The 16,479-nt window shown below is 38.5% G+C and overlaps 1 protein-coding gene across 2 annotated transcripts in view; it reads left to right on the plus strand.

Moving 5' to 3' along the window:
• mtor (mechanistic target of rapamycin kinase) overlaps positions 1-16,479 on the plus strand; it is an 89,902-nt gene that overhangs the window by 65,922 nt on the left and 7,501 nt on the right. For both annotated transcript variants that reach the window (XM_055165535.1, XM_055165536.1), the window contains exons 35-49: positions 887-1,012; positions 2,036-2,167; positions 4,242-4,357; positions 6,701-6,818; positions 7,787-7,984; positions 8,362-8,462; positions 8,637-8,733; positions 8,811-8,909; positions 8,984-9,106; positions 9,514-9,696; positions 10,616-10,750; positions 12,039-12,213; positions 14,740-14,875; positions 15,331-15,478; positions 16,259-16,381. In XM_055165535.1, the coding sequence (XP_055021510.1) occupies positions 887-1,012; positions 2,036-2,167; positions 4,242-4,357; positions 6,701-6,818; positions 7,787-7,984; positions 8,362-8,462; positions 8,637-8,733; positions 8,811-8,909; positions 8,984-9,106; positions 9,514-9,696; positions 10,616-10,750; positions 12,039-12,213; positions 14,740-14,875; positions 15,331-15,478; positions 16,259-16,381 (2,010 nt within the window). The remainder of the gene's footprint in view (positions 1-886; positions 1,013-2,035; positions 2,168-4,241; positions 4,358-6,700; positions 6,819-7,786; positions 7,985-8,361; positions 8,463-8,636; positions 8,734-8,810; positions 8,910-8,983; positions 9,107-9,513; positions 9,697-10,615; positions 10,751-12,038; positions 12,214-14,739; positions 14,876-15,330; positions 15,479-16,258; positions 16,382-16,479) is intronic.

The raw sequence follows: 16,479 nt of genomic DNA on the forward strand, positions 1-16,479 counted from the left end.
GAAAGTATTTGCTGTTGTAAACTGAGGATGAATTGTCCTGTTTTTACCTTCATCATTTTTAGTATAAGACATGATTGTCTACTTTCTTTGGAGTAAGAATGAACAGTATCTCAGTTAGGAATGGTGAAGGCTGCATGTGTCATTATCTAACAAGTAATTATGAAATTAAACATGACCTACTTCCTATTTGCACATGGAATCTCGGACCTCATACCTGTCAATCACACTGCTGTTTATAATACTATAGAACATCATACACTCAACCCCTTCTCAGTTATGCTTAGCTGTCCAGGGCAGGTTCAGTATGAATTGTTTCTACGAAGAAACAAAATGTGATTTTGTTATCTAACTCAAAACATTTTGCTGTTTTTTTTTTCATTTTTTTTTCCATAGTAAGTTTGAACTTCCAAAAATACTAAACAAGTAGGTCATGGCTAACATCTACGGTAGATAATCTTGGACTTGGACTTAGACAAACTATTGATCCACAAGGGAAATTATTTGGACACAGTTGCTCACACATCACAATATAATATAACAACAAAGAGCAACATTATAAATGGTAATAGTAAATTCAAAATAAGTAGCAAAATTAACAAGAGACCTAAAGCTAGCGTGAAATCTAGTGTGGTATACTAGCAGTTTGCGAAGTACCACCCCCAAGGCTTTCATAAGGTGGTTGTGTAAAGGTGTCTTTATTCATATGAGCTCACTCTTGTGTGACATAGTTTTACAGACAGTGACTGCTGCTGGTAGTAAAGTCACCTGTGAAGTTTTACAGCTCCTCTTTGTCACGCCTGTTCATTCTCTCAGCTTTAATGCCTCTGTTTGAACTGCACAGTAAAGCGTTTGACCCAGCTCTTTATGTTTGTGTGTGTTTTCTTAGGGCTGTCAGAGGATCGTAGAAGACTGGCAGAGGATACTGATGGTGAGGTCTCTGGTCATCAGTCCACATGAAGACATGAGAACATGGCTCAAGTATGCCAGCCTCTGCGGCAAGAGTGGACGATTGGTTAGTAATCCATCTAAACTACACAACATTTGAAGAGATTTCTAGAAGATATTCCCTTCTTATTACGAGATATATAGTCTGGTTTATTTGCTGAGTGAACCTTACCTCACCTACCAATTCAGTCTGTTCTTATTTCAAACTGGAGAGATTCAGACAGAAACAAAGAGAAAGTATTACCGGTAATAGCTTTATTTAATGAGTTATCTTTAGCACTCAGACCCTGGCAGAACACATTGCGATGGGTGGGCTTGGCCGATTAGATAATGCTTAGGAGAAGTCGTTTCTCCGGGGCCTGGACACTGGCGGTGGTAGAGGTGAGGAGGTGAGGCCTTGGAGAGTGAAGGGGATGATGACAGGATGAGAAGCAGAGCACAAACCAAAGCGAGTTTACACTAGCTCTGTTTGATAAATAGAATTGTTTTCTCTTGATTTTAAATAGGTCACATCTGAATGAATGAATGATTAATGAGGTAAACAATAACATTTAATCAACCTCAAAGTGTGACATTTCCTCATAACTACCGTACCTATTAACCCTAATCTTGCCCGATTAATTTGACCTCTTTGGGTTCCTAGTCATGTAAACCAGCACTCTGATTATGTTAAGTTCAGCTGTGAGCTCCAGCCGTCAAAGTCAACCATATATGAGCCTGTTTAAAGTCGGGGTCGCCCAGGAACCTAATCACACTGTTTAGAAACATGAGCACCCCCTTCACTTTTCAATCAAAGTGCAATTTCACTGCCTCTGCTGGGCTGTTATTGTAATTGATTGCAAGAAATCTTTGACAATTACTCTCCCTGCCCAGGTTCATGTTAACTAACTAACTAAAAGTAAATTGGATTGGCCAGCAGCAAGCAATGTGAATTACCAAAACCTGGAAAAACAAGCTTTTATCAGTATAGCTATCTTTCTCGCTCTCTCCAGGGTCCCGTGGTTTTAACTCAGTTGTTTATTGTTATAGAAATACTATAATGTTGTTTCTTTAAATTCCCCTGTTGACCTATGAACTCTCACTTATCTAGGCCCTGGCTCATAAGACTCTGGTGCTTCTTCTTGGAGTTGACCCCTCTAAACAGCTGGATCACCCGCTGCCCACTGCGCACCCCCATGTCACATACGCCTATATGAAGTACATGTGGAAGAGCACCCGCAAGGTAACAGAATCCACTCACATGTTGGTCAGTAACACATGACAATCCAGTTTCCCAGTCCAGCTACTTTTCCCAGTAGTTTTTTCAGTGAAATTTTGTATAAGAATATCTATGTATGTTCCAATTGTTAAGTTGCAATGATTGTGTACTGTCAAAACTAGTTGAGTTGTGGTGCTGCATCTGTTTAAAGGGCCTATATTATGTTTTCTGATCTATGTTATAATGTTGTCTCCTCATCAAAAACATATTGTACCTGGAATAGTGTTTTGTTACATTCACACGTTTAACACACAAGTGAGGCTGAGTTCTTCTCTCAAACGGAAAACAATCTGTTCCACTTTGCGATGTCATGTGGTAATACAGGAAGTGCAAGAATTTAGACTTTTGTAATTTTACTTGGTCATAATTATAATATTAGAGCTTTATTTGGCAATATCTATCCTGTTAACAAAGGCAGCCCGTGGTAAAATACAGACTGGTTGAGTTCTCAGGTATTACATAAATTCCATTACATTGTCTTTTCTAACTAAATTGAGTTGGTCCCTGTTAAATATGCCCTCTATCTATCAAAGCAACATTACTTTAACATTAAATAAGTGCTTATGAAGTCATTTTGAGTGTCCCTGTCACCACAGCGTGCACACCCTCACATAGACCCTTCTATGGTGAACCAAATCACAAGTTGTGCTCTGCTTTTATTAGCATGTGTTGAATTATTTGTTGAAAGGATTTGGTGCCGTTTTCATTAGAGCACTTAGGTAAGTGTAACCGCAGGAACAACTGATGCCTCGCCCAGCTGCACCTCTCAGCAGCGAGCGAATTGTATAAAAATGTAAAAACACAACCAGGGGACCCTCCGCTCTTTCCACTGTTTTGTCTCTCACTTGTCACTCCCACTGTTAAATGAATAGTGAGCTGTTACTGAGCAAAAACACTGTAGTAGTATCATCTTTGTGGTATTTGCTATTGAGGACTTGGACTGAAGATCATGACATTGTGGTCACAACAATATGGTTTTGTAAGCATAGGCACTTAAAGGTTCTGTATTACAGAAAATATGTTTTTGGTGAGCTCTAAGCCATGTCACAACATTGTTACCTCATCAAAACTTACCTAGAGAGTTGTGTTTTGTTTCATTCACACAAGTTTGAGTAACCCTTTATTATTAGTCTGCTCAAAATGTTCTGTTCCATTTTGTGATTTCATATAGTGGTAGTTTTCCAGTTACCTTTTGTCTTTTGTTCAGAGATTGGCAATTCCAGGATAGAAATCAACCAAATTATACTAGTGAAGCTGTATGGAGTTTAAAAACACAGTGGAGCACTTCCTGTATTACCAGATGACACCATAATGTGGAACAGAGTGGTTTGTGTTTTATGTTTCAGATAAAAGCTCTAAATATGCAGAGTTTGTGTGTTAAATGTGTGTGAATGAAACAAATCCACAGGTATGTTTATGATGAGGAAATAACATTGTAACAGATCTGAAAATAGAGTAATATGGGCCCTTTAACATTGAGGAAAATGTTTAACATTCTTTTCATGGCTACTAATTTTCTTCCAGAGCTCCCCACATCAATTGTATACAGTTACTAGAGCGAGTTTGTAATGTACACTGGATACCCTCTTTAAACATCAGTCTTGTTTTGGTATAGGAACAATTTGTTGTGGTTTTGGCTGCTATGAAATCGAACCAGTAACACAGTAACACCATGCAGCTGTCAAACTACTTTTCTAATGGTAAATACTTAACAGTGAAATAAAATGACCACAGTACCACATACATACTGTATATAATTGGGTATTGTAATTAATATGGTTCAAAATTCAGTGTGCCTTAAATAAACATCTTTAATATGAAGGTATTGCAAATTAAAACATATTATATTCATAAGTCTGTCTAAAAAGCGTTTGAGTTTAAACCAATACACGAAATGCACAAAATATAATATAAAAATATAAACATAATGCTATTACCACAGATTTATAGCTTGTTTATTGTAATGCAGTTGTAATACCCGACATTCTTCCATTCTTAAAAATATATTTCTTAGCAAGTTTTTTCCTATTTTTCGCAGATTGATGCTTTCCAACACATGCAACACTTCGTTCAAGGTATGCAACAGCAGGCCCAGCACGCCATCGCCGCTGAGGACCAGCAGCACAAGCAGGAGCTCCACAAACTCATGGCCAGGTCTGGAACTTGGAATCCCCCCTTACTGCAATTCACTTAATCGCCCTCTCAATGATCAATCACACATAATTTTGAATGTTTGGACATGAGGGTTTTGGATCTGAACAGCACTGTCTGCTTTCGTACTTCCTCTTATCTTCCCACTCGGATGCACAGATAGATTCAATTCCATGGCCTTGGTTTTCTTGGCATTTCTCTTAGCGCCAGAGCTCCAGAGGTTTTTCACAGTCTGTCAGATTTACCAGAACTATTGCCAGTGTGTCATTATGCTTCTTAGCTGTGGTGCAGTGGTGTAAAAGATCAACACATTCCAGCTCAATGGAGAAAACAGTCCACAACCTGCTCAAGAGTGGAAATGAGTGTTTGGTGCCCTTCTGTTGTAAATAGTGTGGGTCAGGTACAGTGCATTCTGTTCCTTTCCATCTCACTGACCTAAGCGTGCATAGCCACTCTACTGTCTCAGCTCACACCTTTTAATTTCACAGCTAGCTTTGACCACTTACTCTCTAAAATATGGCAAAACGCTTTTAAGCAGGAATGTTATTAGGTGACAGATGTGTTTTTTGCATCACTTTATACGTGCTTTACTTTTACTTTTTGTTTGGGTTTTTGTTGGTGAGCTACATAATTAAACATTACATAAGAGCCATTATTACAAATTACAGATACAAATTTCTTCTTGCAAATTCACTTACGTAACAACCAGTACTTTGTCTGTTAAAAACCATGAGGAGACGTGAGATGATGGAAAATACAGCATTACATCAAAATTACTTCAGAGTTCAGGAACATCAGTAGTCAGCATTGTACTTGGCTTGATCAGTTTTGTCCAGTATTTTGAATGTAGCCAAAGTGCAATGAAATACACCCTAACAAACCTTGACTATCCATCTGTTTAGAAAATCTCGATTTATTAGGGTTTGGAAGTGTATTGAAGTGAAAAACTTTGGTTGATATCTGTTATGAAAGTTTGTTTGTGTCCACTGAGGTGAGTTTTAATATTGTGTGTCTAGTGCACAGGCAGTGGTTGACCTGTAGCTGATGTCTGCTGCTGCACATGGCTATAAGTGAGTACAGTAAAGTGTACAGTAATCTCCTCTGGCCACAGCTCAGACAAGCAGCAGCCACGTGTGCCTCTATTCATAAATCATACATGACAACACACTATTGTGGCATGGCCCAGAGACTTTGTTTTTGTAGACAGCGAGTGTCTGAAGAATGTATGTCGGGAAGCATCTGTATGAAGTGCAGCAGTCAGTCCAGACAGGCTGACACACTTTCTATACGTGGAACGGAGCACACCTGGACAATCTACAGACCTAAGACATAGAATCCAGAAATATTCAGATGCAGTTACATTAATGATGCAAAATATAGTTACATGGGAAAAAACTAAATCTTTAATCTTTCAAATGGATGGATGAAGATTATTAACAAAGTTATCTGCCTGAGGTTAGTCGTTGTCAAAGCTTTGTTCTAAAAACTGACCTTAAATCCTTTTAGATTACTAATTTTGTTGCTTGTTGGGATAAAGGATGTACATCCTTATAAATAAATAAAAAAGACAATTTTCAAAATGTTCAGAAATGCACCATTCTACACCATTTTTTCTGTAAATGTGCTGCCTAAAAGTACACCAGAATGGAAAATCATTCAGAGCACGTACACAACCTAACTTATAATAATCCCATTCAGGCTGTGGTCTAGACAAAACAGAGTAGGACAGTGAGCCGTGGGCTGTATAGAAGTGATTGTACAGTAAAGATGGAGGCAGACCAGACTGCTCCGGCTGTTTCCCTGTGGGTATCTGTGCTTTATGGGATTATGGATAGATTCCCATATGTGGTGCCACAGAGTGCACTGTCAAAGTGAACTGAAGGAAAAGTGGCTGAGATAATTTAATCCAGACTTGACCCCAGAACCTTTTATGGTTTATATTTATTTTCAATTAACTACAGCAATATTTATTGAATGTCCATTTCGATTTCAATCTCAGACAGGAATAATAATTGAGGTCTGGCTCATTACTGTCTACAAATTTTGCATATTTGCCGACACCTACATTGTTGTAGCACTGAAGTCCTATTCACACTTAGTCAAGTTACATGGATTCACATGGTTTGCCGTCATTAGAATTAGACTTGCCAGTTCGTAATGGCACCTGCTGTTGCATTATGTAGATTCTTCATATTGGTAAAAAATGAATCCCTAATTATTGCTGTACTATCGTTTTAAAAATGTATTATTCAGAAACACAGAGACACTGACTAAACACACAATCTGTCTATGAACTAAATATTTTGAATAAAGTATTAATTTTGAGTAATCATCTTTTTGTGACAGGTGCTTCTTGAAGCTGGGTGAATGGCAGCTCAGCCTCCAGGGCATTAACGAGAGTACTATACCCAAAGTACTGCAGTACTACAGCCATTCCACCGAACACGATCGCAACTGGTACAAGGTGAGCCCCGCCTCCTCCACTCTCACCTTTCACCTTTGAACCCTGCATCTTTGTACTTAAAACGCCAGCTGTGTGGAGCGGAGAGCCATCCAGGCACTAACACTTAAGTTACCGTTTTATTGCCCGCCACTGTCAAAACATATTTGTATTTTGGGCTGTGCTCTGGTCATTTTTTCCTCTAATTGGACTTTGGCACTGTAATCTTTTAAACATATGAGGTGATGGAAGAGTTGAAGATGTTTTTGCATGTTCCGAATCATTCCTACACTCCAGGCTACCGAAGACATGGCTATGGTCTTTGTATCCATCTTCACCACCGCCTATAATGCTTTCAACTTTCTCCACTGTTGCATAACGCCACAAACCACAAATGCACGTGTTTGGAGTACAGGATACTCCCTGGGGACATATCCTTTGTAAAAGAAAAACAATAAGTCAGACGTTTATGCAGCATGAAACCCAAAAGTTCTGTTACGAGTCCTTTGCCAGATTCAAATTCAGAAAAAAACTTTATTTATCCCCAAGGGCAGTTCATTTGTAGCTCCACAGCCGTGCTTTCAGTCATCAAAAACACAAGTCGCTGGACAACAGGTCAATAATAAGAGCGACAGAGATATGATCTACAAAAAGAAGGGGTCACAGCTGTGTTTAGCAGCTTAATCTCCGAAGGTATAAAAACACGACATAATGATTTGTTTTGGCTCGAGGCACATTATAACGCCACCTGGAGGGCATCAAGGAGAACTGTCTGGACAGGATTATGCTAGTTAAATAATTTTCTTTCAAAGTTTTTAAGTTAGACAGAAGCTATTTTTATTTTCCCATTTAGGACACAAATGTACTCTTAAAATACTTTGCCTCAAGTTTTTTTTTTTTTTTTTACTATATTACCAGTACTATGTACTATGGAAAATGGTTTCATTATTTGATTTGTTTGATCTTAACTCTTTCTCCTTTTTTTCCTGCAGGCCTGGCACGCGTGGGCAGTGATGAACTTTGAGGCAGTGCTGCATTACAAACATCAGAACCAGGGTCGAGATGAGAAGAAGAAGCTGAGACACGCCAGCGGAACCAGCGCCAACAGTGAAGCCAGTAACAGTGATAGCGAAGTGGACAGCACTGACCACAGCCCTGTGCCCTCTCCAGGCCAGAAGAAGGTCAATGAGGTCAGACTCAAGATACACATTTCATTTTTTGGCAAATTATGTATGTATTTTTTATTTTCATATTCTGCAATATTTTCATTGGCAAATGCATCTGTTGTATTGTTTGCCTTGCGTGATATGAAACATGTATTCATCATTATAAATAGGTTTATGCATAAATAGGTGACCATATAAATGTACACACAATAATTAAAACACAGTTTAGTGTTGTTATAGTATTTTTGTTATGCTTTGTAAAAATATCCCCCCAAATATACATTTAAATTATATTAAAAGTAATTATATGGCTAAATGATTTATTGTAATTATTATACTTTCAAATGTATTTATTTATAATGCAATTTTCTTATTTTCTTGTTGATTGTGGTGTTTTCCAGGACCTCTCTAAGACACTGCTCCTGTACACAGTTCCTGCAGTTCAAGGCTTCTTCCGCTCCATTTCTCTGTCCAGAGGCAATAACCTTCAGGACACACTCAGGTTTGCTCATACCACAGTGTATATCATACCCTGTTCACGTTTTACACTAATGGCTCTGTCTCATACATGGGCTATGGTGTAGTGAGCAAAAGGGGACCCCTAGTGGTTGATATGTACACATTTTAACAGCCACTTCATGATAACAAGTTTGGATTTTCACGTTTTGTCTTTCAGGGTTTTGACTTTATGGTTTGACTATGGACACTGGGCTGATGTGAACGAAGCTTTGGTGGAGGGTATAAAGACTATTCAAATTGATACATGGCTTCAGGTATGACACATGTGCATTGATTATTGAGATCAGATAATTACCAGTCACTCATTATTGATAATTTTCTGTGTCTGTAGGTGATCCCACAGCTTATTGCTCGCATAGATACCCCTCGTCCACTAGTGGGCCGCCTCATTCACCAGCTGCTTACAGACATTGGAAGGAACCATCCCCAAGTAAGAAAAAAATACATGGCAATATTATTATTTGTCTGTAAAACATGTATTTATTTTTCTATTTTTGTCAAAAGGCATTGATTTATCCGCTAACGGTGGCCTCCAAGTCTACAACCACAGCTCGCCACAACGCTGCTAACAAGATCCTAAAGAACATGTGTGAGCACTGCAACACTCTGGTGCAGCAGGCCATGATGGTACAAGTCCAATTATTTTTGCACTCTCACAAATGCATACATTCATATATTCATTCATGCTAGTATATGCAGATAGCTGTATTGCCTAAAGATACAATAAAAATGCACAGCAGTATTTGAGTTATTCTTTTGAATTATCATTTGAAAGCTTTATCTACTGAACTACCCAACTGCTCAAATGAGAAAAGACAGTGATTAGATTAACTGGTTTCTGTTAATTATAATTTCGAAAATTGGATCTTGAGCTAACATTTTATAGTTCTCATTCTCTGTTCTTACAAATCGGAATGAATCTAGTTTTACTATCATGAAAGAATGGGAATGATTTATGAAGAATAAGAGGCTTTTTTAAGTTAATTGAGGATTCAGCTACAATCAGGAATAATAGACTCACCTTGTTTCTTCAGGTGAGTGAAGAGCTTATCCGAGTGGCCATCTTGTGGCATGAGATGTGGCACGAAGGCCTTGAAGAGGCGTCACGGCTTTATTTTGGAGAGCGTAATGTAAAGGGCATGTTTGCTGTGCTTGAACCTCTCCATGCCATGATGGAGAGGGGACCCCAGACGCTCAAAGAAACCTCATTCAATCAGGTATGGCACCACATACAGCTCTACTCAGGTTTTACTTTGTATGGACCAATATAAAGTAAAATATTCTGACTTACACTGTGAATGAAATTTCATTTTCACTCTTTAAGTCAAAGTAGAATGGTCCAGTGATAACTTTTATAGTGTTACTACTAAAGATCGACTAATGTGTTTTTTTTTCATAGCCGATGCTGATACTAATTGTTTAGATTCCAGAGAAACTGATGGCCGATAACCTCCACCGATATTTCTGGGGCCAATATGTCTGGCCAATTTTGATTATTTTCCTCAAATTATGTTAAAATTGAGTACAAACACACCCACATCTTTTTTTTTTTTTTTTTACCACAAATCCTTAAGAGAACAGTGTATTCACGTCCAAATATCGTCATAATATATCGGCCAACCTATATAGTGGTCTATCTGTGGTTACTGCATGCACATGCCTTTGTGTTGTAATACTTTTGACTGTAGAAGCCAAAGAGCGGATTTAAATAGAATTTCTGCTGCTACCATTGTCTATTACCGTAATCCAAAATGTGGTAGAGATTATCTAACGCGGCCAATGCATGTTATTTTATGAGGCAAGGTTATGTAACCTCTACTGACTTTTATATAACACCGGGATATCCCCTCAAGATGTAAATAAACTGAACAATAAAATAAGTTCAGCTGAGGACAAGCTTTAAAAATCATTACTATTCATTTAACTAAAGTAGAGCTATAAAGACGGGATTACTTTTGATAGCCCTGTCTCCGGGCAGACGGAATGAACAGATGTGCACCATTTCATCAGGGATCCTTAATAATCCCAATTGGGGTGGTGAAGTTAAAAGCTTTGACATTTGGTTTTATTGTCTGGTTTTGGCGGCCTTTGCTCATTTAGCTGTGAGTGAGTGTGTTTGTGTTTGTGTTGGTGTAGGCGTATGGCAGGGACCTGATGGAGGCGCAGGACTGGTGCAGGAAGTACATGCGCTCTGGAAATGTCAAAGACCTGACGCAGGCCTGGGACCTGTACTACCATGTGTTCCGACGCATCTCCAAACAGCTGCCACAGGTGAGGCACAGAACGGACGGGGAGGAAGAAGAGGTTTAAGGGACAGACAAATTAAAATTGAATGTAAAAAAGATTAAACAATATGAAGGGGAAACTCTTTAATGGTTTAATAGTCAACAGTTCTTTTTTGTCCAGTTTAGTGATTCAACTTTTTTTGCTATGGCCCCTACCTGGGTTATTGAGGGATTACACAGATGTTATGATATATGTCAGTGACTCAAACTTTTTACACCAAGTACCACCAAAGAAAACAGTTGGCTTTCGGAGTACCACCAGATCTAAACCAAGTATATAGCAGGATTATTCCAGGTGTAGTTTAGGGCTAAAACAAGTCTTAAAGTGGAGTACAACTTTTCCACTGTAGTTCTTAACAAGAAATGATTCAGATAAGTACAAAAAAATCTGTAAAATGATCTCTTAGGCAAACCCACATACTGAAGAGCTGATGCTCACTGATGTATGTTATTACATAAGATACATCAAGTTTTAGTGGGTCAGTCCAAAATATTGAGATCAGACCCACAAACAGGCCATATCTATTACATATTAATTCAAACACAAATACTTGATGTTTATAATGCACATTTTAGTACATAGATTTCAACATTTGACACCGATTTGGTTAAATGCTTTAGAGGCCCCCCTAGTGTGTGGGGGGGTGGGCTTGTACAAGTGTACTTCTGATTTGAATAGACTCCGATATGAGTAATTCTGAAATTCTCCCAAAAAACACCTATTTTTATAGCCTAGATTCAACAATTTACTCCCATAACACCTTTGCTTTTATTACTACTTAAATGCATCTGATTTTTACATTAATGGTAGACTCCTCATTACTTCACTTTTGTAGTAACTTGCTTCCAATGTCTTAATTTGTAATTTTGTAGACCACCTTAACCTGGAATGGCCAGACTCTATTGAACTAAAGGTAAAATGTAGCTGTTAACATGAAAACTACCACTACATGACATTATAAGGTGGAACAGAGCATTTTGAGCTTTGGAGCAAGACTAAAGGATTACTCAAACATGTGTGAATGAAACAAAACACAACTCTGGGTATGTTTTTGATGAGGTAACAACATTCTAATATGGTTTAAATCTCACAAGAATGGATTTTGTCTAATGTAGGTTTAATATACTGTATGTCTGCATACTATTTTAACATGCTATATCAGGTCATTGCTATGTTTTGGTATTTTCTTCATATATTTCTTACTTTGTTTTGAGTGAACACATTTCAAATTAAATACATGAACCATTCCTCTCCTTGTCTCGTCTCCGCACAGCTCACCTCCCTGGAGCTGCAGTACGTCAGTCCGAAGCTGCTGATGTGCCGTGACCTGGAGCTCGCCGTACCAGGGACATATGACCCCAACCAGCCAATCATCCGCATCCAGTCTATCGCCCCCTCCCTGCAGGTCATCACCTCCAAGCAACGCCCACGCAAGCTCACCATCATGGGTAAGGCTATTAGCAGAAATCCATGCCGGCCTTGTGGCTCCCAAACCATTAGAATAGAAATAGATTTAGATCGCTTTCAGCTCAAGTCTTTTGCTATGAACAAGCGTCTACATTAGTGAAGATTTAATAGAATATATTAACACACAACAAATTGCTGCAACGCCAGTTCCTAATTATCATGATAACACATTAGAGTGTAAATGAGCAGAAGGAGATGCAGATGGGACTGCTTTTTTACTGCAAAGAAAGTAAACACAGATGTATAGCAAATAGATGGTTCGTATATTCAACCAGATAGAATGGACTGATGCCGGTTTCCTTATTTTGCATGAAAAATACATAATTTTTCAACTGAAGTGTAAAAGACTGCTCAAGTTGTTCATCCCATTAACTATTTTTTTACCAGATGCTATGTTTTGCATGATCAACTTTTTGAAACAAGATTCTGAAAATCTTCAAAATAATGATAAAAGTAATGAAGTGAGGGAACATATGGAAAAATAAGACCTAGTAATACAACTGAAACTACTGCAAGTACTTACTAGTAAGTGTGTATCTAGTTTCGATTCTACTTTTTGTATCAATTAGTATCTGATTTTCAATACTTTTGACAAGCCTACACAAAATATTTCTTGTTCCATTGTTATCTATGGAAATTGATGAGAGAAAGTCAAATTGATCATTTCAACTTTGAAGACAGGACAGTTATGCTGTGTATTGTAAGTATCCATAGTACCGTATTTTCCAGGCGATTAGGCCTCCAAAAACGACTGCGCGCCTCAGACAGTTTTTTTGTATTTTACATGTTACAAATGAACAAAGTTGAGAGTTAACGTAACGAGTAAACGGGTTAAATAAAGTCTGACTGATTTACCTAACTGTTGTTTCGTTTAACGCGCCTTATAGTCCGGTGCGGTTTATATGTGAAAAAAGTTCGGGAAAACGACAGTGCGTCTTATAACCCGGAGCGCCTAATCACCGGTAAATCGGTTTAAGGTCCTATATTAAAGGTCCTATATTGCACAAAATTAATTCCTGTGAGCTTTTAGCTTTTATAATGCTGTTTCTTCTTCAAAAACATATAGCATTTTGTTTTATTCACACATTTGAGTAACCGTTTATTATTCGTCTGTCTCCAAAGCTGAAAATGCTTTGTTCCACCTTGTGATGTCATGAAGCTATAGTTTTCAAGATAACAGCTACCTTTTACCTTTTGTTCAGTAGAGACATTTCATGCCTGAATGATTGTAGTGAAGATGTATGGAGTTTAAAAACACAGTGGAGCACTTTTTCTATTACCACATGACATCACAAGGTGGAAGTGTTTTCCGTTTTAGAGACGAACTCACCGTTAATTTGCAGGGTTTGTGTATTACACATGTGTGAATGAAGCAAAACTAAACTCTAGGTATGTTTGTGATGAGGAATCAACATTATAACATAGATCAGAAAATAGTGCCCTTTAAAAAATGACTATACAAAGCATTAGCATTCATCTCCAACCCTTTCTATACTGCTCTGTTGGCAACATGGCTATAAACTATAGAGAATGTCTGTTGCTACATTGAAATCTGTCTCAAATAGCGGCGCACTTTAAAGTCACCTTGTCTGGGAGCCAAATTCGTCCATTATCAATCACAAATGGCTCACTTCTCTGCACACCTCTCCACTTGACAACATGCTGCCTTGTTCCTCTGTATCCCATCAGAGCTACACAATGTACTTTGTAAAAGATGATGGCCAATAAATCAAATGACCTCCGGAGCAAGAGCGGAGATTAAGAGCTGCCACGCACTCCACACACTGAGATTTAGAGCCACACGAGGGTCCCTCCAGCATCACGATGATCTGATGCAGCAGCCCGGACTAACTGGCCCACATATACATCTACTGTGTCACTGTTTCCATGGGGACGAGCCGCTAACTTTGTTAAATGGAAGATGACAACAACACATTATGAAATCGTTGTAATGTTTGTAAGTCAGCAGTATGTTTGCGACTGCTCGACTTAAGATGTGTGTGTATCTTTGTCACAGTTCCACCATAATGGTATACTGTAAATAGAAAAAGACAAAATACAATTGAATCAAAATTGTGATGAATCAATATGGAAGGAAAGTAAGCCTCTAATGATTTAATATGAATGTTTTTGTCATATTGGCCAGTGAGTAGTGGTATAAAACCCAAGGAATGTTGCGCTACCAAAGACAAAACATACCCAGCTCTAACCAACTGGTAACAAAAAATACTAATATTTAAATACTGTATGTTAAAATATAATGTTGGTGTTAACAAAATAAGTCTTCCAACACTTGACCATAGCTCCTTTGGAAAGTTTGCATTATGACTACAGCATCTGTAGAAATAAAATGGTTGATAGCACTTTTACAGCCTGAGATGCTGCTCAGAAAGAGATTAGAGCCATCTGTAGAGCAGCAGCATGAACTGGGAGGGCTCAACTCAAACTTTATACTCTGATGGGTTTAACTCTGAACTAATGCTGTTGTGGTGTGGCGCCCTCTACAGGCAGTAACGGCCATGAGTTCATGTTCCTGCTGAAGGGCCATGAGGACCTGAGGCAGGACGAGAGGGTCATGCAGCTTTTTGGGCTGGTCAACACTTTACTGGCCAATGACCCTGCCTCTCTACGCAAGAACCTCAGGTAAATATACTTTCATATGTTCAGGTGGGCTAATTCAAGAGACAGTTGGACATATACATTTGAATCAGTTTTTTTTTACCTATTTGTAACATCAAGCTAGACTAGAGAATGAATACCAGTCTAATAACTTCTGCACTGGTGAACTTTGAACAATTTTACTTTGATCAAATGCTAGATGTTCTGATGCACAAAAATACATTCCTCCAGTACTAAAAATTGCTGCATTTTATTATTGATTCCTAGAAAAATGAGAAGCAGAGAATCCAATATCCTTTTCTGTCTAATATTCTGTATAGTTTCATCTATTTTTTGGCAGTTCCCATTGCCTCTAATCTACATCACACACACCACACTATCATTCTCTGTTTAGACTATTATAATGTATACACCGCTTAATATGTAAATGAATTGTTAGTCCTCATAGTTTAACTTGTTTATCTCTTGTGTTTGTGTAGTATCCAGCGGTATGCAGTGATCCCTCTGTCCACAAACTCGGGTCTGATTGGCTGGGTGCCGCACTGTGACACCCTACACGCTCTCATCAGAGACTACAGGGAGAAGAAGAAGATCCTGCTCAACATCGAGCACCGCATCATGCTTCGGGTGAGGAACACAACCCAAGATCCACTGAGCATCAGAAAATTGTACCCCCACATTGATTATTTTACAGTATGAAAATAAACTTAATGGTCAGATCTATGGAGAACCAAGCCTGCACATAGTAAGAGTCCATGAGTTTCAAGGGTTTTTTAGCTATAAAACTGTATTTGAATAATAAGTACAAGGCAGATGTATTTAATTCCCACTTTGGAACATTCTATGCAAAAAAATTACTTCTCCATGGACACAAGCAAGTAGCAGACCCTCCACCTTAGAATTTACAGTTTTTACCAGTGGAGAACACAACCACTTGTTTATCCGAGCCTGAAATCAACCTTGAATAAGTGTATGATTTGTGGACAGAGGCGGCAGATGAAAGCCTGCCTGTTTGAAATGTCTGAAGAGCATACTCTCCAACGACTGTTTGACAGAGACATGTTTTCTCTATTTGACACCACAAGGCCACAGACAGGCCACATTGTACTATAATAACCACAGTCCTGACAGGATTCACCTGCTATAAAGACATGTTTTAAGGGTCAGACTGAGTAAACAAGTTGGACTGGTGCTGTTGTGCTTTTATCAGAACAGAAATGAATACAGCCGTTTTTCAATCATGTCACTTGGAAGAATTTATTTGTCTACATTTATATGGACATGGCTCTGTGGTGCGTGTAAATGTTAAAAGTCAAAATCAGAGAATGCACTCACTTATAAAAGACTTTGCTAAACCTATAACCTATAACTAAGACATTTCCTGGTTCTTGGTTTCCTGCGTTTTAGATGGCTCCAGACTACGATCACTTGACCCTGATGGAGAAGGTAGAGGTCTTTGAACATGCTGTGAACAACACTGCTGGAGATGATCTGGCCAAGCTCCTCTGGCTCAAGAGCCCCAGTTCAGAGGTGAGAAGTCACTGAAGCCACCAACCATCTCAGTGTATAAGAGAATATGTTCCCCATATAACTTAAAAATAGAACAAGCTATTGCAAGGTTTAATTTT

Source organism: Boleophthalmus pectinirostris, unplaced genomic scaffold (assembly GCF_026225935.1).
Source record: "Boleophthalmus pectinirostris isolate CB_2022bp ecotype Guang Dong unplaced genomic scaffold, ASM2622593v1 HiC_scaffold_8, whole genome shotgun sequence".
Classification (NCBI taxonomy): Eukaryota; Metazoa; Chordata; class Actinopteri; order Gobiiformes; family Gobiidae; genus Boleophthalmus; species Boleophthalmus pectinirostris.